The 23,485-nt window shown below is 45.6% G+C and overlaps 2 protein-coding genes and 1 long non-coding RNA gene across 6 annotated transcripts in view; 2 read left to right on the top strand and 1 right to left on the bottom strand.

Moving 5' to 3' along the window:
- Window positions 1-3,282, top strand: part of FGD5 (FYVE, RhoGEF and PH domain containing 5) — a 123,273-nt gene extending 119,991 nt beyond the window's left edge. For all 3 annotated transcript variants that reach the window (XM_045990351.1, XM_045990350.1, XM_045990352.1), the window contains exons 20-21: window positions 322-476; window positions 866-3,282. In XM_045990351.1, the coding sequence (XP_045846307.1) occupies window positions 322-476; window positions 866-902 (192 nt within the window). In that variant the 3' untranslated portion in view covers window positions 903-3,282. The remainder of the gene's footprint in view (window positions 1-321; window positions 477-865) is intronic.
- Window positions 1-16,285, bottom strand: part of LOC123932349 — a 28,488-nt gene extending 12,203 nt beyond the window's left edge. Inside the window, exon 1 of the long non-coding RNA XR_006816429.1 lies at window positions 16,166-16,285. This is a non-coding gene — a long non-coding RNA (uncharacterized LOC123932349). The remainder of the gene's footprint in view (window positions 1-16,165) is intronic.
- NR2C2 (nuclear receptor subfamily 2 group C member 2) overlaps window positions 16,199-23,485 on the top strand; it is an 84,639-nt gene continuing 77,352 nt past the window's right edge. Inside the window, exon 1 of one of the 2 annotated variants that reach the window (XM_045990353.1) lies at window positions 16,199-16,333. The gene's annotated coding sequence lies outside the window, so the exon portion shown is untranslated. The remainder of the gene's footprint in view (window positions 16,334-23,485) is intronic. The other variant, XM_045990355.1, reaches the window with a different exon arrangement.

Raw genomic sequence — 23,485 nt, 5'->3', positions numbered from 1 at the left:
CCATCTCTGAGCCTCAGTGACTTCTTAGAACAGGAGTGATACCTTCTATGATTGTTGTAAAGATTCAACAAGAAAATATAAATATGAAAATGCCTGGACCCTAATAGGCTGTGACAGAATGTTAAGTTTCTCTCCTCCTGACTGGTCCTGGCGGGAAGAGGGGTGAAGAGTATGTGTGTGGTTATTACTCCACTGTTGCCAAAGCATGCCTCACAGAGAAGGGCCTGTCACGCATCTGAAGTCGGAGGGAACAGTAAATGCTGAGCAGTTGACTGTATGTAGTGCCATGTTTAATATCGTTTTCCCTTTTGCCCTCTGCAGGACACAGTGGCCATGGAGAGCATGCCCCTGCTCGGTTTCACCATCGCCCCAGAGAAGGAAGAGGGCAGTAGTGAAGTAGGACCAATTTTTCACCTCTACCACAAGAAAACCCTATTTTATAGCTTCAAAGCAGAGGATAACAATTCAGCTCAAAGGTACCCAAATAACTAAGCCTGTTCTCCTTGCCTCTCCCTCTAGAAGGAAACAAGTTGCTACCCAGGGCTTTGGCTTCTTTCTGCTCCAGCCATCCTGTGCCATCAAATCCCTTTGGGCCACAGCAGCCCAAAGAACAGTGGAACTACCTGTTCCTGGTTGTAAGATTTTTTAAAGATTATCATGATTCGTTCATACAGGCATGCTTCGATTCAGCAAACCTTTGCTCTGTGTTCCGACCTTTTGCTAAATGCTAGGGAAACAAATATGAATATGACGTGGTCCTCGACATCAGACTAGTATTTACCAAGTCCGCCTGGTCACTTGTAGGTTCTCTGACCAGAGTCTCAGAGCTGTGACTCTTAAGTGTCTCCTCTTTCCTGTGTTACAGGTGGATTGAGGCCATGGAAGATGCAAGTGTGTTATAGCAGTTACCAAGCATGTGGACTCAGAATAAAGTCTTCGGTTGAATGTGGACCCTTGCAGAGCCAATCTGTGTCTCCACTCATCGGGACTGACATCTGGATTCAGCATGGGGCCTCATCCTTTTTGCCGTAACCCCCTCTCTCACCGTCACTCGTCGAACCCTCAAGGAATATTTATGAACCGCTCCTTTTCTGTTCTCGTGTCTTCCCCCTGCCCGACCCCACACCACCCCAGCATAAACTATTTCCTTACCCAGTAGTGAGATCATGTTTAGTAACGTAAAGATGTGGAAACAACAGGAAAAAAGTACATTTTAGAAATGCAGGCTTTTTAGTGGAAACAAGCTTTTACAATTTTTACTAGTGGCAAACATTATCACCTTTCATAGCATTGATGTCGGTGCCTCAGGTGAAAACGAGAAACAACTGATAAATAACAGCTACCCTCATCGAAAGCACTTTATTGATTTACTGAGCTACAACCTCCAGTTTTGTTTTCCAAGTGATTTACTTAAGTAAGGAGCAGACAGAGTCCTGTGGACTAATTTGCCGCCAGTTCTCAATAAGGGTGTACGTACAAATGATTTGTGCAAACACAACTGGGCCTTGCCAAGTGAGTGGCGCGCGGAGGGGAGGGTCCTCCTTGTGGAGGCCGCACTGCACTGGATAAGAAGGCAAGGATTTTCTCCTCCACTGATCATGTGACCTGCACACTGACCTGACTTAATGAAGGAAGGACTCCCCCCTTCCTGGGGTGGTCCTCACACTACCCCAGTGCTGGATGCTTGGCTGCTGGCAGACCCAGCCCCACCCTGGAGGTCACTGCCAACACTCTGAAGAGATAGGGCATGCTTTAATTTATTGTGTGCCTTCCTGTGTTTACCCAACATGAGCTGACAAGTGTTATGTGAAAAAAAACCTGGGCTTGTTTTCAACATGGTTATCCTTCGGCTGTATTACCAAAGCCTCAGAAGAGATGCGAAGAGAGAAAAGATACAATCAGAAGGTGAATCAGGGGTCTTGGCCAGGGGCTGTGGACACAGTGAGGGAGCACAGAAGTAGTGACTTGAAGATATTCTCTGGGCACCTGGGGCCCAGCCGCCTCCCTTTGATGACCGCTGCTCATCATGCTGGACAAATTTCTACACAGAGAAGAATGGGGGTAGGGCAGGTGGGATTCCTTGTTACTCTCATTGAAATAGAAAACAATCATATCATTTCCTGATGTCCTGTCTCCTAAACAAAACAGCATTTGCTGACCTTTTGTAAAAAGCACCATCTCAAGGAGTTATTTACATTAAATATTTTCAGGGGAATTTTTTTTTCTAGTTTGCAATTTCTCTTTTAAAATGTTTGCATTAAACATTTAATTAATGATTCAAACGAAGTGATCAGAAAGGTCTTTTTATTAATTTTGAGGGATCAATTCCAATGCAACCACTTCATCATTAGACACATTTAAGTGGGACTTCTAGAGCCTCCGAGTCTTTAAAAAGCATAGCAAGACTTCGGTACCAGGTAGTGGGATTTTCCCCAATCTGCTTTGTGCCACTGGCCAATTTCAGTTTCTGGGCTCCAGGTGGAATTACACATCTGGAAGTCATCTGAAGGCCTCTTACCCCATATAACGTTCTATTTCTGATACTCTGAAGAGGTAATGGGGCTTTTATTTTTCAGTGAGTACTTATCTAATAAAAACCACCTGGGTGGGCGCCTGGGTGGCTCAGTTGGTTGAGTGACTGCCTTGGGCTCAGGTCATGATCCTGGACTTCCAGGATCGAGTCCCGCATCGGGCTCCCATCTCCTTGGGGAGTCTGCTTCTCCCTCTGACCTTCTCTTTCATGCTCTCTCTCACTCATTCTCTCTCAAATAAATAAATAAACCACTTGGGTTATAGATGAAACCTACTGGATCAGTTTTATAAATGAAAGTGGCACGGGCCACTAAGATCCTCCACAGCTCCTATGTGACTGGGCAGGGACCCATCTGTAACTCATTCTTACCTGTCCTTCCCATGGTTCTTCGATTTCAGCCAGTTTCTACTAGCTGATTTTACTGTTCCTTCCCAGACTTTCTCTTCGTCCAGCCCATTTTACAGGTTCATGGGGCCTGCTTGGAATAACTCAGGTGAAGATACCTACTTGGCCTAAGGGTGCTCCTTTCCACTGCGCCCTGAGAAATGGCAGCTTTGATGCCACGACCATGCTTCCTGAGGCCCCCATGGTATCTGCTTTGCCCACCTGCTCCCTGGGCACAGAGCAGCCCCTCTGCTGTGTGCCTTCAGCAAAGGTTGTGTTTCTAGGGAGGAAGCAGTTCTGTGCCAAGCTGTAGCCCAGAAATGAGAGTACACAGGCCCTGGGCAAAGTCACTCACTTCGGTAGCCCAAGCCCAAGCCCAAGCCCAAGCCAAAGTCACTCACTTCGGTTTTCTCCAATCACGTGGAGGCCATTCCAGCTTCCCAAAGAGTTCAGGGGTAAAGCACAAACTGAACATTCAAGAAAGTAGACTGGAAACCGTAACACCATGGTGAAGGGCTTGCATTGTACAAAGGGAAAATAAGTAATGGGCCCTGCTCAATGACAATAGAAGATTAAGACAATATGCAAAGAAGACCTTCTTTCTTATCCATGGAAATGGCAAGAAAGAAACCAGGCCCGAAGAGGGCCTGGCAGGGGCAGGCTGAGCTCCTTCAGTCATCAGGTCTTTCCCCCCAGTTTTGAATGACCTTTCTTGAGCTCTTCACACGTGGGTCAAGAAAACACAGACTTCAGGTTTAGCCTCTGCCTGCTTCTCAGAATCAGTAAAATGTAATTAAACTGGAGTTGCACTGAAAGCCAAGCATGCACTTTCTAGTGGCTTCACACCTTCCCTGCAATGTATTTCCAGCCTGGACTGGTCTTAGTAAGTAGGAAGAATTCCATTCACGATTACTAATATAAAGCACACTAGAAACAAAGTATCTGGGGACATCGGTCAAGTTCCTGGCTCCCGGTAATTCTTGCACATACCAGAAATAGGCTTTGAGTTGTGGTCAGGCCGACAGACAAGCTGACCACATATTCTCCCTTGGATGCAGCCTGGTCCCATGTGTGGGTATGGACTGAGGCTGGATCACTGGGTATATGCCATGCGGCCAGTGCCCAGGTCACTAACAGCCCTGCTACCACCACTGAAAGGTAATGAGGTCAGTCTTTTCTTCATCCAACCTTTCGTTTGGCTGACAGTATAAATATCATCGCTGAGGGGCGCCTGGGTGGCTCAGTGGGTTAAAGCCTCTGCCTTCGGCTCAGGTCATGATCCCAGGGTTCTTGGATCGAGCCCCGCATCGGGCTCTCTGCTCCGCGGAGAGCCTGCTTCCTCCTCTCTCTGCCTGCCTCTCTGCCTAGTTGTGATTTCTGTCAAATAAAATATGTTTTAAAAAAATATCATCGCTGAACACTGAAGCTCTAAATGGGGACTGAGATCACCTGGGCTAGGAGTGGTAGGACTAAGAGTCTGATCAGAATCAACATGCTCGAATAGTCTGTTAATTGATTCAACCGTGTTTTGTGGCTTCTGTAATCCTGGGAGTTTTTGTGCTTCCACACACAAATGGTAGGTTGAAAGGACAGAGGTGTCCAGGCTAAGAAGTCTGCTTTCAATAGCAAGTTAAGAAGAAACTAACATCAAATTGGTTTAAACAGGAAATTAGCTACACAAGAGGAGGTCCAAAAGCAGGGCAGTTTCAGACTTGGACAGCACCTCTAAGAACCAATCCCTCCAGGTTTCTCTCATCTGCTGTCCAGTGTCAGCTCGATTCCAGAGCTGGTTCTCCGGAGACTGATGAGTGACTGCCACTGCTGGCTGGGCGGCGAGTTTCCCTGGTCACGGGCACCAGGGAGGGGGAACTCATCCTTCTGTATTAGCTTTCCTTAGAAGCACCCAGCAGGCCTTCCATGATGCTCCAGGGCCACACTTACTTATGCCTGCCCTTTCTTAAGCTACTTACAGGGACACACCTGTCATCTGGGGGGCTGAGGGGAGGAGAGCTGCTGAGGATCCACCCCCAGAGTCTACTCTTTGGATCACATCTTTTGGAAAGAGGACTACGGTTTGGATTTGCATAATGCAGGCTATGCAGGGCCATGGAGGAATTCCCCTAGGTGACCTCAGTTTCTTCCTTGCACAGATAATCTGGTGCTGCTGTACAGGAAGGGGCATGCTGTGTTGACAGAACACAATGCCAACAGGCTGAATTTGCTCGACTGTCCTTCACAGGTACTGTTATAACAGAGCAAGTACAGAAAGGCAGCATGTCCACAAGAGTGAGAGAGAGGCTGGTACAAAGTAAAGTCCTTAAGAAAGCAGAGAGAGAACAGAGAAAGAAACAAAAGACACCCTGAACAAGGTTTTTAGCCTTGTTTTTTAAACTCTAGGACTAAAGATGCAGTGGGTCACAACCAGCTCCACCCCCCCCCCCCCCCCCCCGGCCCCACCCTACCCACTTGCTGCAGACAGCCCAGCAGAACCCAGCAGGGCAGACCTGGCCTCCTCACGGACTATTTTATGACCTTCTTGGTTTCAATCATGTGTGTGCGTATACGTGATATTACTGCTTGTTGATGTAAAATATATTTATACTTCTAGATTATGGCCAAAATGTTTTTTTTTTTAAGATTTTATTTATTTGACAGATAGAGATCACAAGTAGGCAGAGAGGCAGTCAAAGAGAGAGGAAGGGAAGCAGACTGCCCAGCGAGCAGCCCGATTCGGGCTCGATCCCAGGACCCTGGGATCATGACCTGAGCTGAAGGCAGAGGCTTTAACCCACTGAGCCACCCAGGTGCCCCCATAACTTATTTTCAAAAAACGTTTAAGCTACTAGTTTAAGAGTGTCGGGTAAGAAAAAAATGAGCACAAAGTTGCAGTTAGACATATAGTAAGCCAAAGCAAAAGACTTTACTAAAAAGTGCAGTTCATATTCTCTCCAAAGGTAGACTCAGAGGGAAAGAAAGAAGGATCTGGCTCAGTGTCTAATGTGTTCACAAACAAGCTGTATCCAGAAGTCTGTCTTGCGGTCAGGTGGAGGCAATAAGCCTGTATGTTCCTAAGAACTCCTTTTAAAGTAACAGATACAAGAAGCAGATGAAGATTTAAAAGAATTGTCATCTCCAGTAAATCTGTGGCCCTTCAAATACAGTGGCCTGTACTTAAGAACCCCTAACAATACCACACTAGAATCCATGAATGTGTAATAGAGCTGCCCTGCTGTGAGCAACGTACATGAGAAAATAAATTACCTCTTGATCGGTATAGTAATTGGCTATACCCCAAAGCATGAGACTTGATTATTCCAACATGTATAATTATGGAAGTTATTATAGGCATAAAATTAGACAGCTCTTTTTAAAATACAGCTATAATACCACTCAGTGTGACCCTGAATCTTATTTTATGGGGCAGGGTGGAAAATGACCATTAGCTTTCACTGTGGCAATTTGACTAATTTCTCTAAATCTCACACTTTCACCTACTCAACAAGATCTTCCATTTTTACAGTTATGAAGATATCACTGGCTCATCCTATGAGTCCATCCCCTGGTATACAGGATCAGAAACATCCCCTCCTAGGGGCACCTGGGTGGCTCAGTGGGTTAAGCCTCTGCCTTCGGCGCAGGTCATGATCCCAGGGTCCTGGGATTGAGCCCCTCATCAGGCTCTCTGCTCAGCCAGGAGCCTGCTTCCCCCGCCCCCACCCCCGCCTGCCTCTCTGCCTACTTGTGATCTCTGTCAAACAAATAAAATTTTAAAAATCTTTAAAAAAAAAAGAAAGAAAGAAACATCCCCTCCTAACACAAAGATGTGAAGAAAATGGCCTTAAAAAAAAAAAACAAAAACATTTATTTGAGAGATCATATGTCTGAGCAGGAGGAGGGGCAGAGAGAGAGGAAGACAGACTCTCAAGAAGAGTCCCAGCTGAGCATGGAGCCTGAATCAGGGGCCATCCTATGACCCTGAGACCATAACCTGAGCTGAAATCAAGAGTCAGACACTCAACCAACTGAGCCACCCAGGCACCCCAAAAATGGCCCTTTAAATAATATTTCTCTTTGCCTCTTTTTTTTTTTTAAATAAGATTTTATTTATCTATTTGACAGAGAGATAGAGCACAGGTAGGCAGAGGGGCAGGCAGAGGGAGAGGGAGAAGCAGGCTCTCCATCAAGCAGGGAGCTTGATGTGGGGCTCGATCCCATATGACCTTAGGATCATGACCTGAGCCAAAGGCAGTCATCTAACTGGCTGAGCCACCCAGTGGCTCAGAAATCACATTTCTTAGGAAGTTTTGCTTTTCCGCTAATAATGTCCCTTGACATTATTAAGCTTTCTTTGTGAAAATGTTTAAGGGAACAGTCTTTTTCTTCTTCGTTTAAGAAAGCTATAGGGATAGGGGCGCCTGGGTGGCTCAGTGGTTTAAGCCTCCGCCTTTGGCTCAGGTCATGATCTCAGGGTCCTGGGATCGAGCCCCTAGTCCGACTCTCTGTTCGGTGGGGAGCCCGTTTCTCTCTCTCTCTGCCTGCCTCTCTACTTGTGACCTCTCTCTCTCTGTCAAATAAATAAATTTTAAAAAAGAAAAAAGAAAGCTATAGGGATAAAACTTCTAATGCAACATAGTGTTCCTTGACAAGTCCTCTCTTTGGGGAAGAAAATAACAATAAATACAACATTTGCTAAATACCACATCTCAAAATTTTATATAAATTTAACAAAGTCCATTCAACATTCAAAGTTTCTTGTCTACATAATTTAGGGGTTTTAGCTCAGGGCTTCGGTCAAGAGTTTTGAACTTTGAGGTTCAGCAGCTTTCATGAATGCCTCAATTTACCACTTGAAAGAGTGCTTCCACATTCTTCCTTCCACACTCCCCCACCCTCTGTAGGTGGTGGGGCCTCACCTGACCTAGGAGCCAACAGACTCGTGGAGGTGGATCTCCTCTAAAGCCCCACAATCCTTTAATGGCAAATCTGAAATATGCTGAGACATCCAGGGTACTCTGTACCCTGCCCCGCCATCATCCTCAGCTGAAAGATGATTAATTTTCAGTTATTTTGAAAACTGAGTCTGCTGATTGAAACTCTGATACACACCTGACTAATAAATATTGACTCTCCTAATACAGAGAAAAGTTGATTACCTAAGTCATAAATGAATGTCTATAAACAAATCAAATTTGTTCAACAAACCTGGAGCCTCAAGAATACATGGTATTTCCTTCCAGGATTAATTAGCTGGAAAGAAAGGTTAATATGATCGGGGTTGTGCTTCCTGGTGCTAGAAATTTTCAGTTGACTGCTGGAAGAAGAGGGAGAGGAAGAGAATGTTGTGCACCTAAGCCCAGGAGAATACTAAGGGACTTTGGAACACTGCAATACTCAGGTGCTATTTAACAGTGACAGCAGACTTAGCCAGTACTGAGCACTAACGACGTGGTTCTTAACTTGCAGGAGTTCACCCCCTGAGAAGTCAGGTACCAACACTCTCTACAGTAGAGGATGAGAAAAGGCTGTGGGAGAACTGGTAACAGTGAATGGATTGTGCCTGAGGCGGATTAGGAAATTGCTGGGTGGAGGTATCACTTGACCTCTGAAGAGGGTTTGTCTGAAGGAGAAAAGAGGTTGGAGAGGTCCTAGAGGCAGAGAGCAGGAGTAAGTTGTGAGAATGAGTAGGATACCATGTGGCATATTCAGGAAATGGGGTAGTTCAGAATCATCAAAGTACAGGGAAGAAGACACAAAAACAGATGCGACAAGAAAGGCCAGGTCATTCAGAGCCACTGCCCTTATCCCATAGTTTCTAGGGGATGTGGGGCAATGAAATGGGAGGGGGGTCCTCTAGATGCCTTAAAACATCTGTTTTAGAAAGACCACTCTGGTCTTCCATTTAAAGACAAAAACACTTGTGAGATGGAGTCTCTTCTGTCAGCGATGGCTGCCCTAACAGATGTGCTCCTGCACATTCTCCCTACAGTTGAACTTAGATACTCTTCCCATCAAGTGGTGGAGTATGCATCCCCTTGCCTTGAACCTGGACAGAAAGGAGTAGCAGAGGGGCGCCTGGGTGGCTCAGTGGTTTAAGCCGCTGCCTTCGGCTCAGGTCATGATCTCAGGGTCCTGGGATCGAGTCCCACATCGGGCTCTCTGCTCGGCAGGGAGCCTGCTTCCCTCTCACTCTCTCTGCCTACTTATGATCTCTGTCAAATAAATAAGTAAAATCTTAAGAAAGAAAGAAAGAAAGAAAGAAAGAAAGAAAGAAAGAAAGAAAGGAGTAGCAGAAGAAGTGACTTAGGTAAAAATGCCACTTTGTTCTCTTGTGTCCTCCTGGAATGTGTCCAAAATGCTATGAGGAAGCCCAGGCCACAAGGAGAGGTCACATGGCAGGATTCATACTGCCAACCAGCATCAGTTACTAGACAGACTAGGAAGCCTTTCAGATGACTCTAGCTCTGGCCACTTTCTAACTGCAACCACAAGAGACCTCCAGAGACAACCTCCTATCTGAGCCCCCTAGAACTACAAGATGATAATTTTTAAAAGTGTTTTTTAAGCCAGAGAGTTTGGATGTAATTAGTTTTGCAGTGATAACCAGGAAACACTCATTTCCCAAAACCTACTAAAAAAGGCAGTAAATGAATAAAAAGATATAACCCAAAGGACAAAGAAAATGCAAGAAAAGGCATAAGGTATCAAAATGGTCAACTCATTTTTGGAGGATATACGTACAGACAGTAGCAGCTGACTTAGCAGAGAAAACTAACCAAATTGCCAGCAGGAAGGGATTCCAGTGAGAACAAGGACCAGCCCTTGCTCTCAAGAGGCTTGGAGATTTGGAGGCACAGGTGTCTGGAAAGACTAACAAGAGGATCAGTCGAGAGTCACTGTAAGTAGTCATGAGACCCTCAGATCCCCTGTCCCCACTCTATAGAGACAAGTGACTGCCCTTCCCCCACCCTGGCAGGAGACGGTAAATTTATGCTCCAGAAAAATGAGAACTACAAGAGGAACTTGCCTCCACCCACAACACATGAACGCACACACACACATACACACACTGATACAACCTATAGGCATGGGCTCCTGTCTCCTGCCTGCCAAGTTCTCTTTACATGAGAGGTTAACATGTATGTTCAATAGAAGGAATCAAAATTCCGAGTTCAAGTGTTTTTACTGTAATACTACCATTAAATGATGCTCTAATTTGACAGTGTCTGGAAAGACCCACTGGAAAGAGTTTCAGTGGCTGTGGCTCAGTTTAGATTTCATTTGTTTGGTCAAAAGTCCCAAACTAGTTGAGACCCAGGACCATTTTTAAGAAATGATGCTTGTCCTGCACAGTTAAAAAACCACTTGTAAATTGCCAGCATTTCAAAGTCAAGAGATTTCATTTACAAATCTGGATTTCTGGCTTCTCCAGAAAAATCCATTTCTGGCTGCATTCCAGGTGACTGAAGGGCTGCCCCTTTAAGTCTAGTGAGCTCTCCAGGTGTCACTACGATCATTTAACATACTAATAGTGTTTATCTCAGCTTACTGACCTCCTTTAGAATACTTGCCAGGCCCCGCCCTACTGTCCCCACTTTAGGCATTTTTTTCACTTTAGCCCTAAGCAGTGCCGAGCCATTAAAGAACTTTATTTTTTTTTTTTAAAGATTTTATTTATTTATTTGACAGACAGAGATCGCAAGTAGGCAGTGAAGCAGGCAGAGAGAGAGGAGGAAGCAGGCTCCCCGCCGAGCAGAGAGCCCGATGCGGGGCTCGATCCCAGGACCCTGAGACCACGACCCGAGCCGAAGGCAGAGGCCCTAACCCACTGAGCCACCCAGGCGCCCCTAAAGAACTTTATTAATATAAGGAGCTAGTAATGGCTGTTTCAGAACACTCAGGCAGTGGGAGCGGAAAGGGAGAGGGTGGTGGGTGGGGAGGGGACAACTGGTAGGGACTGGTTTGGAAGGTTAGGAAACCATGACAATAGGCCAGAGAGAACCTAGAGAACTGTGTAGGAAGGGCCAAACAGGAGCGCAGAACCAAGAGGATTTATTGTGTAGACACAGTCCTGACAGCGTAACCAGAGCCTCCCCAAGGCCAGAAGCCTCAGGGCAGCATCCTAGTTCTCCCCAAGGTGAAGTACAGGATCCAAAGCAAAGCACAGAAAAGAAAGCCTTTCCCAAGAGATTTTTGGCTTCGAGGTGCATTTCCTGGCCTGTGGTGAATAGGCTGTGGGGCTGAAATAATCTCTTCTTTAAGAAACTCAGGGAGTGGGGCACCTGGGTGGCTCAGTGGGTTAAAGCCTCTGCCTTCAGCTCAGGTCATGATCCCAGGGTCCTGGGATCGAGCCCTGCATCGGGCTTTCTGCTCGGCAGAGAGCCTTCGTCCCTTCCTCTCTCTCTGCCTGTCTCTCTGCCTACTAGTGATCTCTGTCTCTCAAATATATAAATAAAAAATCTTAAAAAAAAAAAAAAAAAGAAACTCAGGGAGTGCCACTATTTATACTTCAAGAGTAAAAGGCCAGCAGGCCTCAGTGATTAACTCTTGTGGTGACACTGGTCTAATAAAGAACGCCCAACCTCAAGATTGAGAGTTCCTAATTAGGTGAATTGCATTCTAAAACAAGGGACCAAGAACAGGTACATTTTTCTGAGAAGATAATCTGATTTTCCACATGCTCCAAGATACTCGAGCCAAATACAACTTTGAATTATTATCTTTTCGAGGCACAGGAAGCCTCAGGTCAGGAACTCCCAGCAAAAGCCATCCTGGAGGGGACTCAAACTCACTCTCACAGTGTCCCTGCATTGTGCATTCCCACCAGGCTACCACAGGCTCAGTCTCTTTTTTCTTCCTGGGAAAAGGAAGGACCAAGTATATAGAATCTGAGACCTCTCCGAGTAGCCTTCTATTATGACAGAGCTTGACTTCGACAGAATCATGGAGATGGGAAGACGGTTTCTTTTCAAAGTCCTCGAGGACAGAAGAGGAGAAATAAGCAGAAATAACTATGAATAAATGTTCCACCACCTGCCAGCCATGTGATTTTGGATAAGTTATGCTCCCCTGTTTAAGGCGTCAGCCAACAAGTTAATACCATCCACTTCACAAAGTTATTGTGAAGATTAAACAGGATAATGTGAGTATAAGGAACATGCAATCTGGTCTCACTAATTATATCTGTGTAGATTCCACGTTCTCAAAAATTAAGGCTAAAAAGAATTATAGGAGGTTTAACAGTTTATTTTATAAACAGTCAATTATATAAGTGATACAAACAAGTTTCATAAATTACTATACGTAACAATAAAGCATAAGCTACTACAGAAAAGTTGACACAAAGATATACATAAAAACTTACAGATATACATAAAAGCTCCCCAGTCTACAAAATTAAGGAAAATCATCATTTCTGCTACCACAAAAGCAGCATCTTTACAAGTTAAAAAAAAAAACCAAACTTTGCTTAATAATAGTAATTTGAAAATTTTAGCATAACTGCAACTATTTAGCCAAAATTTGGTCTTCATGGACATTTATTATTTAAAATAACCCTGGATGGCAAAAAAACATGGTTACTCTGTGCTATGTACAAAACGAAAGTATACATTGTTCCTGCTCTCAAGGAGCTCAAAGACAAGTTAATCACTGACTGAAGAACAGACTAGTTAAGTGTTGTGATAAAAAAGGACCTGCCCGGAGAACAAAGAGGGAAGAGAAAGGAACTCCTGGGTCTCAGAACACCTGGGTCTCATCCACAGAGCACTGTGCAAGGAGTAAACAGCCCCAGGCTCACATCCCGGCTCAAGGAAGCCACCAAACTTTGCTTTCACTGAATTCATCTTAAAAGGGGGATGATGGGGCGCCTGGGTGGCTCAGTGGGTCAAAGCCTCTGTCTTTGGTTCAGGTGGGATCGAGCCCCATGTCAGGCTCTCTGCTCAGTGGTGAGCCTGCTTCCCCCTCTCTCTCTGTCTGCCTCTCTGCCTGCTTGTGATCTCTCTCTCTGTCAAATAAATAAATAAAATCTTAAAAAAAAGTTTTTTTTTTAAAGGGTGGGGATGATAATTTGAATATTATTTACCAAATACTATTGCCAGGGAAAGCACTGTTTCAGTAAATACCCATCTTTACTAGGTACTGCTTGGTAAGGGCTGAAATAGAGAGGCACAAGGCATTTTGAGACAGAGCTCACAGTCTGGGTAGGTACCAAGAAGATGTACACACAACAGCTGGATACTGCCAGATAGATCATCACTCCTGTCAAGCCCCCATCCCTGTGAATGAATAATCTTCAGTAGTGGTCAGTTTGAAAAAACAGCGATTGCATTTCAAAAACCAAAACAAAGTTTTGTTTTGTTTTTCTTTTGCCACACATTTTTGGAATTAAATCAGCCATTCAGGCCAGTAGTGTACATCAGAATTCCCTGTGATGCTCAGAAGTGCTGAAGGCAGGCCCCACCCAAAGCCTATTGCTCCACAACCACTGGGGCCTGGCAGTTCTTTACTCTACTACCCTCCCAGTCAAGAACCCTTTCATTTAAAGGCAGATAAAACAATGTTAAAAGCACTATTGATACAAATGCGGATACTTATTAACAGACAGTTTAAAAAAAAAAAAAAGCATAGCTAATATACAACTTGAATATTTTTTGTGATTAAAGCCACTAAAACACTGTCTCTAAAAAGACTTATAGTGAGGGGCGCCTGGGTGACTCTTGATCAGGTCATGACCTGAGGGTCGTGGACTAAACCCGGATATGGGCTTCACGCAGAGTGGAAGCCTGCTTAAGATTCTCTCTCTGACCCCTGCACCTCATGTGCACACTCTCTTGCTAAAATAAATAATTTTTTTAAAAAGATGTCTGGAAAAAACACAATGGAGCAAAAAAATGGCACCATGGCAGCACTGATCTCAGCTTACAAAGGGCTGTGTTACCTGCTGATATTGTTTGCAATCTGTCTCTGTACCCGTGCATCTGTTTTAAGGGAAGAAAAGCTGCTCAAGATTATGAACCTTTCTACACTTTTTTAATTGAATTTATTTGAGAGATAATAATAATGATTATTTATTAGGAGAGCCCAAGCAGGGCAGGGCAGGGAGGGGGAGAAAGGGGGGGAGGGAGAGGGAGAAACAGACTCCCTGCTGAGCAGGAAGCCTATGCAGGACTCAATCCCAGGACTCTGGGATCCTGACTTGAGCTGAAGGCACAAACTTAAACCACTGAGCGCCCAGGCAGCTCTCTACATTACTTTTTTTTTTTTTTTTTTTTAAGATTTTATTTATTTATTTGACAGAGAGAGATACAAGTAGGCAGAGAGGCAGGCAGAGAGAGTGAGAGGGAAGCAGGCTCCCTGCTGAGCAGAGAGCCCGACGCGGGACTCGATCCCAGGACCCTGAGATCATGACCTGAGCCGAGTGAACATCTACTGATTGCTATTACCAGCAGGCCACTGATAACAGCATGGTTTTACAGCATAAACCTTAAGGTCAAAAGGACTAGGTCACAGCTCTGGGTTCCCTTACTGCACCTGTAACGTTATGCAGGTTGCTTACTTTACCCAGGCCTCAGGTCCTACACCTCAGTAAAATGAAATAACTGTGCCTTGTTCACAGTGCTAATGATAAGCCATCACAGAAACATTAGTGATTGTTTAGTATTTACTTCAAAATCTGTGCAATTGTACTGTGTTTACAAAAAAGAAAAACCTAAAACTCATTGATGCATGAATTTTTACACTGTATCTGGAAGCATTAACATAAAAAAGCAACTTTTGAGTAAGAGTACAATTGTAAAAACAGTCCATGTTTACAAGGATTTACCATCAAAATACTGTCTAACCATAGGCACACATCACTTGACCTTTCTTGTTCTCACCCACGTCTCCTGTAAAATCTCCCTGCCAGAAGGCCTGGACCATATCATTTTTCGAGTCCCCTTCCAGGTACAGGATCTGTGTGGTTCACCAAGACATTACAAATTTAAGTCTCCTCCCCACTTACTTCTTCTTGAGGTGAGAACATGGGAAAAGAAAAAAATGGTATGTTTAAAGCATTTCCTATCAGACAGAAATATTATAAGATACAGAACAAAATACTCAAAGTTGGGGTCAGCCTGATCAAAGCACAACTGTTTAAAAGGTTAGCCCATCCATCTTGGGTTCAGTATTTATTCATAACAAACAAGAAAAATGCAAGAAAAAAAACAATTAGCAAAGAATCTTCCTCCTACAAAGCATGATGATCAAGAAGAGTCTAGCCGAAACATTTCAGGGCATCTAAGATAAGTAAGTGATCCACACCTCCCAAGCAAGTCAAAACCAAGACTTAAAAAAGAAATATCTAAAGAAAACCTACAGCCCCAAATCCCTAAGACCAAGGGAAGCGATTTTCTTTACGTATTTAAGCAATTTTGAAGAGTCGTTTTACACACACTTATGTATCACTGTTCCAAACAACGGGGAAAGGAGGACTTAAGATTTGGGTCACGTGTTCACTTGCAGACCATAAATAACAGATTTTGGACGATTTTAATACTTTACCTAATACTGCCGGAACCTGACGACCTTTAAAACCTAATTTTAAAACATCCGTAAACAGTAGGGCACAAACAATTCAATACCCACCAATAAACCACCCACTCAACCTACAGGGCCTCTGCTGGGAGACTGCTTCTTCAATCAACAAACACAGAGGCTTCAGCTCAGCGGAAGGCCGGGACGGAGGCTATCACCGGGAGAACACAGTAACCTCCTAGCCTGGAGAAGCTCGCAGGCTTGCACCCGAATAACGGTGCCCCGCGTTCCCAATTTTAAGACGACCAACCGATCCTTTGCCCTGAAAACAGACGCGTCCGCGGCACTGAAATTTCATTTTCGCCTAGCGGCTGCGCCAGCCCAATCCGGGGCGGAGGCTCCCCGGGCCGCAGCGCCGACACAGCTCCCGCCCGCTCGCCGCCGGGCCCGCGGGCCGCGAAGGGGCCGGATGGACCAGCGCCGGCCGCAGCGTTCCGGTGCGCGCGCGCGCCTCAGCCAATCGCGTGCTCGCCCGCCCCCCGCGGCCGCGGCGAGGCTGGCGCTGGGAAGAGGAAGAAGAACATTCGCCCTCCTCCTACCAGCGCGCGGGCGGCGGCGGCGGCGGCACCGGGGTCACGAACTCTGACCTTTCACTGACAAAAACAATAACAAACCCCCCCTTCCCCGCGACCCCGGCGGCGCCCCCGGGCCCGCCCCCGCCGCCCCCGCACCCACCTCGGCGTCTCGTCTCTCGCCTGCTGCCCCGCGAGCCCGCGGCCCCGGGGCTCCCGCCATCCGCCAACGCCGGGAGCCCGGCCTCCCCGCGCCCTGCCCTCCGCGTCGGGGGCCGCCCGCCGCAGACACGGGACCTGCTTCGAGGCCGCTTTGGCGCCAAATCCTGAGGTAAAATTGAAAAGGGGCCGGGGCGGGCTCGGGCCGGCGGCGGAGGGGGCGGGCCTGGCGCGCGGACATGGAGCCTCCGCGACGGCGGCTGAACCCGACCCTTTTACCTTTGCCACGGGGCGGCGGCGGCGGCGGCGGCGCCGGACGCTTTGCATAGTGGGCCGGGCCGCTCCCCTCCCCTCCCCGCCCGCGGCCGGGCGAAGCGAGCGGGCTCCCCCTGACCGGCCGGGCCGGCGCGAGGGTGGGGGCGGAGGGGGAATGGCCGCAGCCCCGCCTCACAGTTGGCCCTCCGCCAGCGCCGCCATTTTGTTCTCGATGGAGATGGCTCCGGCTGGGCTGGGCTCCCCTCCTCCTCCCTTTCATTCTCCTCCTCCCTGCAGTCCCTCCTTCCCTAGTTCCCCGGCTCCTCGCCCCTCCGCTTCCCGCCTGCCGTTGGAGACCGCCGCGGCCCAACCGTCGTTTTTTCCTGAAGGGAGGGTGGAGGAAAAGGAGGGAGGCGGGTGCGGGGCGCGCCTTCGTGAGCGACGGCTGGCGCGACCAATCGGCGCCCAGATAGGAGGGCGAGTGCCTCTGGCTCCACCCCCCGAGGCTCTATTGATTGGCTCGAGCCGGAGGGGGCGGTCCCCGCGGGACGCGGGAGCCCTGGCGGGGCGGGAGCAGAGGCCGTGGCGCGGCGTGAGGCCGGGGCGATGGGGGCGGGGCCGGGGGCGGGGCGCGCGGGGGCGCGGCCTGGCTTAAGAGTCTGGGGCGCGCGGGGACGCGGCATGGGGACGGGTGGCTTCTCTCCGCTTGGAGCGCGTCCGTAATGAGTACGGTAGAACAATAGTAATAAAGGTGATGAAGCATCTTGAATCCACGGCGCTGGCTCGTGGGAAGGGCGTTTCGGAACCTGGACACCCTTCGGGGCTCCTGCCGGTGTTTTCGGCATGGCCGCGGGTGAATCCCTTCCGAGGCTCAATTTCCTGGACTGTAAAATGGGGAGAGAGGTGGTTCTTGCCATGCCGGACCTCCCTTCTCAAGATGGTTTTAGGGGCTCTGCTCAGAAAATGGAGTCCAGGCTGCTTTGTGAATCTCATTGTAGAAATGGTGTTCCTGTAGAAAATGGGGTGTAGAACCACTAGGAGTGGAAAGCTTAAGGATATTGAGGGCTTGACAAAACCGAGGTAAATCTGAGGTAGTTCTCATTGATTAAATGCATATTTACCTAGTTTGGGGCACTGGAGGATACATCCAGGGGACCACCTAGACAAAGCCCTTGCCTCCTAGAAGTGGGAGTTGGGGTGAATAGATATTAAAGAGATGATTAAAGATTAAAGATGATTTTCATTTTCATGAAAGAAAGGAAATGAAACTGAGTGATGTGTTAAAGAAGGCCTAAGGAGACTAATTTAGATCGGAAGTTCCGGGAAGGTCTCCATGAGATGGTGATGTTTGAACGCAGGACCCCAAGGAAGGAATGGTGTTCTGGAAAGAGAAAACAGCAAGTGTAAAGGCCCTGGAGGGAAAGTGTCTGAAGTGATTGAGAACAGGCCAGTTGTGGCTGGAGAGTGGTTGGAACTAGTTCATTGTCCTTTTTCCGTAATCCCAGTCTACCTCCAGGCTAAAGTCTGTGAAGTATGACAAAGGTAGTGGAGAATAAATCTTCTTCAATTTAACAAAAAAGTAGACAAGGAGGGGCGCCTGGGTGGCTCAGTGGATTAAGCCGCTGCCTTCGACTCAGGTCATGATCTCAGGGTCCTGGGATCGAGCCCCGCATTGGGCTCTCTGCTCCGCAGGGAACCTGCTTCCTCCTCTCTCTCTGCCTGCCTCTCTGCCTGCTTGTGATCTCTCTCTCTGTCAAATAAATAAATAAAATCTTTAAAAAAAAAAAAAAAGTAGACAAGGAAAATAACCGCCATCAATGAATTGCTGGTGGGTACATGACTGAGGGGGAAAGCCTCAGAAAATCACTTTACTTCTAGATTCAAGTCTTTTGTTAGTCCCTTATATCCATCTTTAGTTCATAAAGTATTTGCCAAGCCCCACTAATACCCCAGGCACTGGGTGACTAAGACACTGATCCATGTCCTCAGTAATGTGAACGTGGTTATAATATACAGGTGAGTTTTGTTCTCTGACCATCCCCGTATGTACAGACACACACGTAAAATGTTTAAGCTGCAGCTGAGTAGTGTTGTGGTTAACAGTGTCAACATTTACTAGCTATATGACTTTAAATAATTTTCTTAACTTTTTTGAGCCCTGTGTTTTCATCTGGACAGTAATAGAGCCTTCTTTCTAGAATTGAGCATTAAATGAGTTAATGTAAATAAAGAGCTTAGAAAATTCCCTGACACATACTCATAATTGGAGTTGTCATTACGAAGCACTAGCTGTCTGTTAAAGACATTGGACTAATTAAGTGATATGAACAGTGACATTTTTAGGCAGTGTGATAAAGGGGCGAAACACTGGATTAGAACATTAAGGTTCTAGTTTTAGCTCTTCTGCTTTTGGCTTGTCACTTGGCATCCAGGCCAGAAGTTTATTTAGAAAACAAAGTAGTGGAAGTAAATACTACTAATGAAAGTAAAGGTGCTTTATAGTGTACAAAATTCCCTTACAGGCGTTATATTGTTCAACCCCCACTAGAATCCTTGTAATAGTAGAGGCCATTTGCCTGCTTCCTATTTTAAGACCTTTCTAAAACTACCATTTTCTTATCCTTATACCCCTAGTTCCCTGTGCTCTAAACACAGTGGTACCCTTACCCCAGGCCCTTTCATGTGCTCTTCACCTGAAATCCTCATATGCCTGCCCACATATTTCTCCCACAGACCACCCCCTCACCCCCATCCCACTCCAGTCCTGGACCTCTCAGCTCAAGCATCACTTCCTTAGGGAAGCCCTTTCCAATGCCCACGGTTTGTTTACAGTGTGTTCTTTTTCCTTATAAGCTTTATTTCACTTTTTTAAAAAAAATTATAATTGCTTTATTTATTAATTTATTTATTTGACAGAGAGAGAGAGAGAGATCACAAGTAGGCAGAGAGGCAGTCAGAGAGAGGGGGGAAAGCCCTCTCTCTCAGTGCTCCCCACTGAGCAGAGAGCCAGATGCAGGGCTTGATCCCAGGACCCTGAGATCATGACCTGAGCCAAAGGCCAAGGCTTAATCCACTGAGCCACCCAGGTGCCCCTTTATTTCACTTTTTAATTACACTCCATTATATGGTTGATGGATATCTGTTCCCCTTACCATACTATAAGCTTTGTGAGAGCAGGAATCATTTAACTCACCATTGTATTTCCAGCACTTCGCAGAGTGTCTGGTACTGTTTGTTGAGTGAATAACTTATGATACTACTGATAACTAAGTTGCTGCTCTTTAATGGTTCCTTTTTATGTGGGCTTGCTTGGCAATTCAGATAGCACTGCCAGCAATAAAATGTCTGTTCCAGTATTTGGATGAATTTGGGAATTGGTCCCTCACAGATGTGGCTCTGCCTGGAGAGGTAAATAGGAATAAAAGAAACCAGATTAATCACTTTTTAGCATTTATATGTTGATTTGTGGGGTTTTTAATACAAGAAATAGATAATTTAATAGTTGATTGAATTGTAAGTTAAATTTAGTTCATATGGAACTCATTAATAAATAGCCCAAATATTATCACATCATTTCTTTTCAGTGAGGAAACAAAGCATCTGTGTGATTTTCTTGAAATTAAAAATGATGGTCTTTGTTTCTCTATCACAGAGGATCAAAGAACAGAAAAGACTGGTGGGTTTGCAGAGAGTTGGGAGTTGAAAGTCTCGGTAGCCATTAATTTAAAATATTTATCTTAATAATTTGATTCATGCAGTGGAGTTACTGGAAATCACCTTTTAATTGCTTTACCAAGGTTAAGCAGATTTTTGGGAACTATGTGTCAAGTTTCTACTGGAAAGTCTGGTAAATAGGACACTCTAGTAACATTTTTACTTAGTTCTTTATTTTTGGATGTTCCTTTTCTATCCTGTTCAAGGATTTTTTGGTATCACTTATTCAATTCAACACTTTTGATTCCTTGAACTAATTACTCAGGGTAACCAGAGAGCTGATAGTTTAATGAAAAAGGTATATGTTGTTTTAATCATTAAATTATTCATTTATTGCCTTCAACGGTTGTATTTATGGTGATCTTGAAGTTTTGTTGGAACATGCCTTTATAGAAAGAAGAAAAACCCTGTGTAATAACCTTACTTTACAAGGACTTGTGGGAAGTTTTAAGATTTGTTTCCAAGGAGTCAAGTGACAGTACAGCATCTGTGCCTGGAACCTTGAGTGGGTAGCCTGTTAGAGTCTTACACATTCCCGGTTTGTCATGTAGGGAGGGCTGAGCCAACACTGAGATCAGGGCCAGGAGTAGAGGCCAGTTGTCCAAATGACTTAGAGAACAAGGTAGGTGGGCCTTTGTAGAGCAGCACCCTCAGTCATAGCACTGACCCACTGGCCTCATGTATTTAGCTGTTTAAGTGTGACCTGTTGAGGGCTCTCATTTGGAATTTATATCTTTGAGTTATCTTACCTATGTGCCAAATGCTCCTTTAGTCCCAAAGCACTTCTTAAAGCAGATACTGGTCCCCTTTAATTAGTACCACTTAGGAAGACTGTGAAGAAGTCCATCTTAAAACTCATCAAGTCCTGCCTCACATCTGATGCAGAGCTCCCTAGCCAGAGTTAGTTCATCTCTTTTTACTTCATTGCTGGTTGTGAGGAGCTTAAATAGTGTTGATTTTTTCTTTCCACGCATGATTACCACCTTTAACCTGATAGATACATTTGTGCTCCCATCACACACAGTTTAAAAAAAAAAAAAAAAAAAAAGTTCTTCCTTATATATTGGAGTTTGACTTGCCTCCAACCTAATACACCTAGAGGCTGAGATTCATTTGATAATTCCCTCCCATCCTGCCATTCCTTCCCCATATCGCTTGTCACACTGCTGCCACCACCTTCCCATGCTCTCTCCAGTGCCCTAAGTGCTAGAGAGTTAAACAGCTCTGTGCCAAAAGGCAGGACCACCTGGGAACAGCGATTCAGCTAGCATAGCTTATAGTGATGATGGGGGACTGAACAGAGAAGGTGAAAGCCCATATCAAGGCACTAGCATGGGGCATTTTTAGGATAACAGTATGAGCAGATTCATGCCCCTGGCATCTGGAAATCTTAGAGTAGAGGGATGGGAGGTGAATTGTTTAAGATGGGAAAGGAATAGGCTAGCTCAGACACCCAACTATACTTTCTGATTCACCCCTAGACTCCAGGTACCCTGTAAGGATGAAAGGCAACCTCAGGTGCACAGTGTGATGTTTAGAGACCCCCCCCCCCAAAAAAAAACCCTTCTCCACTCTAATAAGAGGCCTGAAGTCTTAATAGGTTAAACCTTTCAGTCCTTAACTGTTGACAGTAACCCCAAAGATTCTGATTCCTGGAAATGTTAATGTTGCAGAGAAAAGTTCCATGCATAAACAAGGATATCACTCTCTTCTGTTTGGATAAGTAGTAGGAGGTATGAGAGGTATTGGGGCCTAGAAAATTAAAGTGAGTGGGAGAAGTGAGAGGCTTGTGGAAACAGACTCAAACTTGGAAGGTTTCATGGATTTACTGGAGTCACCTTATTTGCCCTTTTTTTTTTTTTTAAGATTTTATTTATGTATCTGAGAGAGAGAAAGCGCGTGCGCACCAGCAGGGGGAGGGGGCAGAGGCTGAGAGAGAAGCAGACTCCCTTCTAAGCAGGCAGCCAGGTGTGGGACTCGACCCAGAACCCTGGGATCATGACCTGGGCTGAAGGTAGATGCTTACCTTACTGAGCTACCCAAACACCCTGGTTTGTTTGGTTTTTTTTCAAGATTTTGTTTATTTATTTTAGAGAGACTGCACATGTGCACAGGCATGAGTGACCTAGGGGAAGAGGGAGGAACAGAGGAAGAGGGACAAGCAGACTCTGTGCTGAGCACCAAGCCCTGCATGGGGCTCCATCTCAGGACCCTGAGATCATGACCTGAGCCAAAACCAAGAGTCACATGCTCAACTGAGCCACACAGGCACCCTACCTTATTTGCCTTTATTGTTCATATGTTGATAGAAGCTAGGGGAAAAAAAAAAAAAGAAGGAAAGAAAAAAAAAATAATAATAGTTTCTTACCTGGCTGCTCACACTGGCTGCTCACACATGCAACCTCAAGAACTCTGATAACGGCCTGCCTTCATGTGGCAAGCAGGTCTTGGCTGAGAAAGACACACACCAAAGATTGGATGGTTCTTGGGAAGTCACACAATGCCAGCAGGTTTCATGATGCATTTGCCCTGGTAGTGTTTATTGAACTTGAATCTAATTATTGTATTATTTGTGAAACATTTCAGAAATGCCATTTGTGGGGCACCTGGGTGGCTCAGTGGATTAAGCCGCTGCCTTTGGCTCAGGTCATGATCTCAGGGTCCTGCGATCGAGCCCCTCATCGGGCTCTCTGCTCCGCAGGGAGCCTGCTTCCTCCTCTCTCTCTGCCTGCCTCTCTGCCTACTTGTGATCTCTCTCTCTGTCAAATAAATAAATAAAATCTTTTTAAAAAAATAAATAAATAAAAGAAAAGAAATGCCATTTGTGTTGTCCTCATTCTTTTTCTTTCCTGCTCCATTGCTTCTGTAATAATGCATCTTTTTATTAGGTTGATTAGGTGAATAGCCTGGGATTATTGAAAAATCACTTTTCACCAAGGTTAAAAGCAGCACATATTGCAAAGTATATGCCAGTCTTTGGCTGAAAAGACTGATAATTAGAATACCTTTGTTGGGGTGCCTGGGTAGCTCAGTCAGTTAAGCATCTGACTCATGGTCTCACCTCAGGTCTTGATCTTAGGGTTGTGAGTTCAAGCCCCATATTGATCTCCACTCTGGGCATGAAGCCTGCTTTAAAAAAAAAAGGTAGAGTATATGTGTTGACTTATTTAGTACAGTACAGATTCTTGAAATTTTAAATTTATAATACATTTCTGAAGAAGGAAAAGACAGTCAATTTTTTTAAAATAGGAAAATTTTCAAATGAAGGAAAGATAGTATTGCCTTAAAAGTCATGTACAAGAATGTTCATAGGAACACTAGTTGTAAGAGCTCCATACTAGAAACAGTCTGAATG

Source organism: Meles meles, chromosome 20, assembly GCF_922984935.1.
Source record: "Meles meles chromosome 20, mMelMel3.1 paternal haplotype, whole genome shotgun sequence".
NCBI classification, from domain to species: domain Eukaryota; kingdom Metazoa; phylum Chordata; class Mammalia; order Carnivora; family Mustelidae; genus Meles; species Meles meles.
Note: the sequence above shows the minus strand (reverse complement) of the source record. Positions and strands in the feature narration are given on the sequence as shown.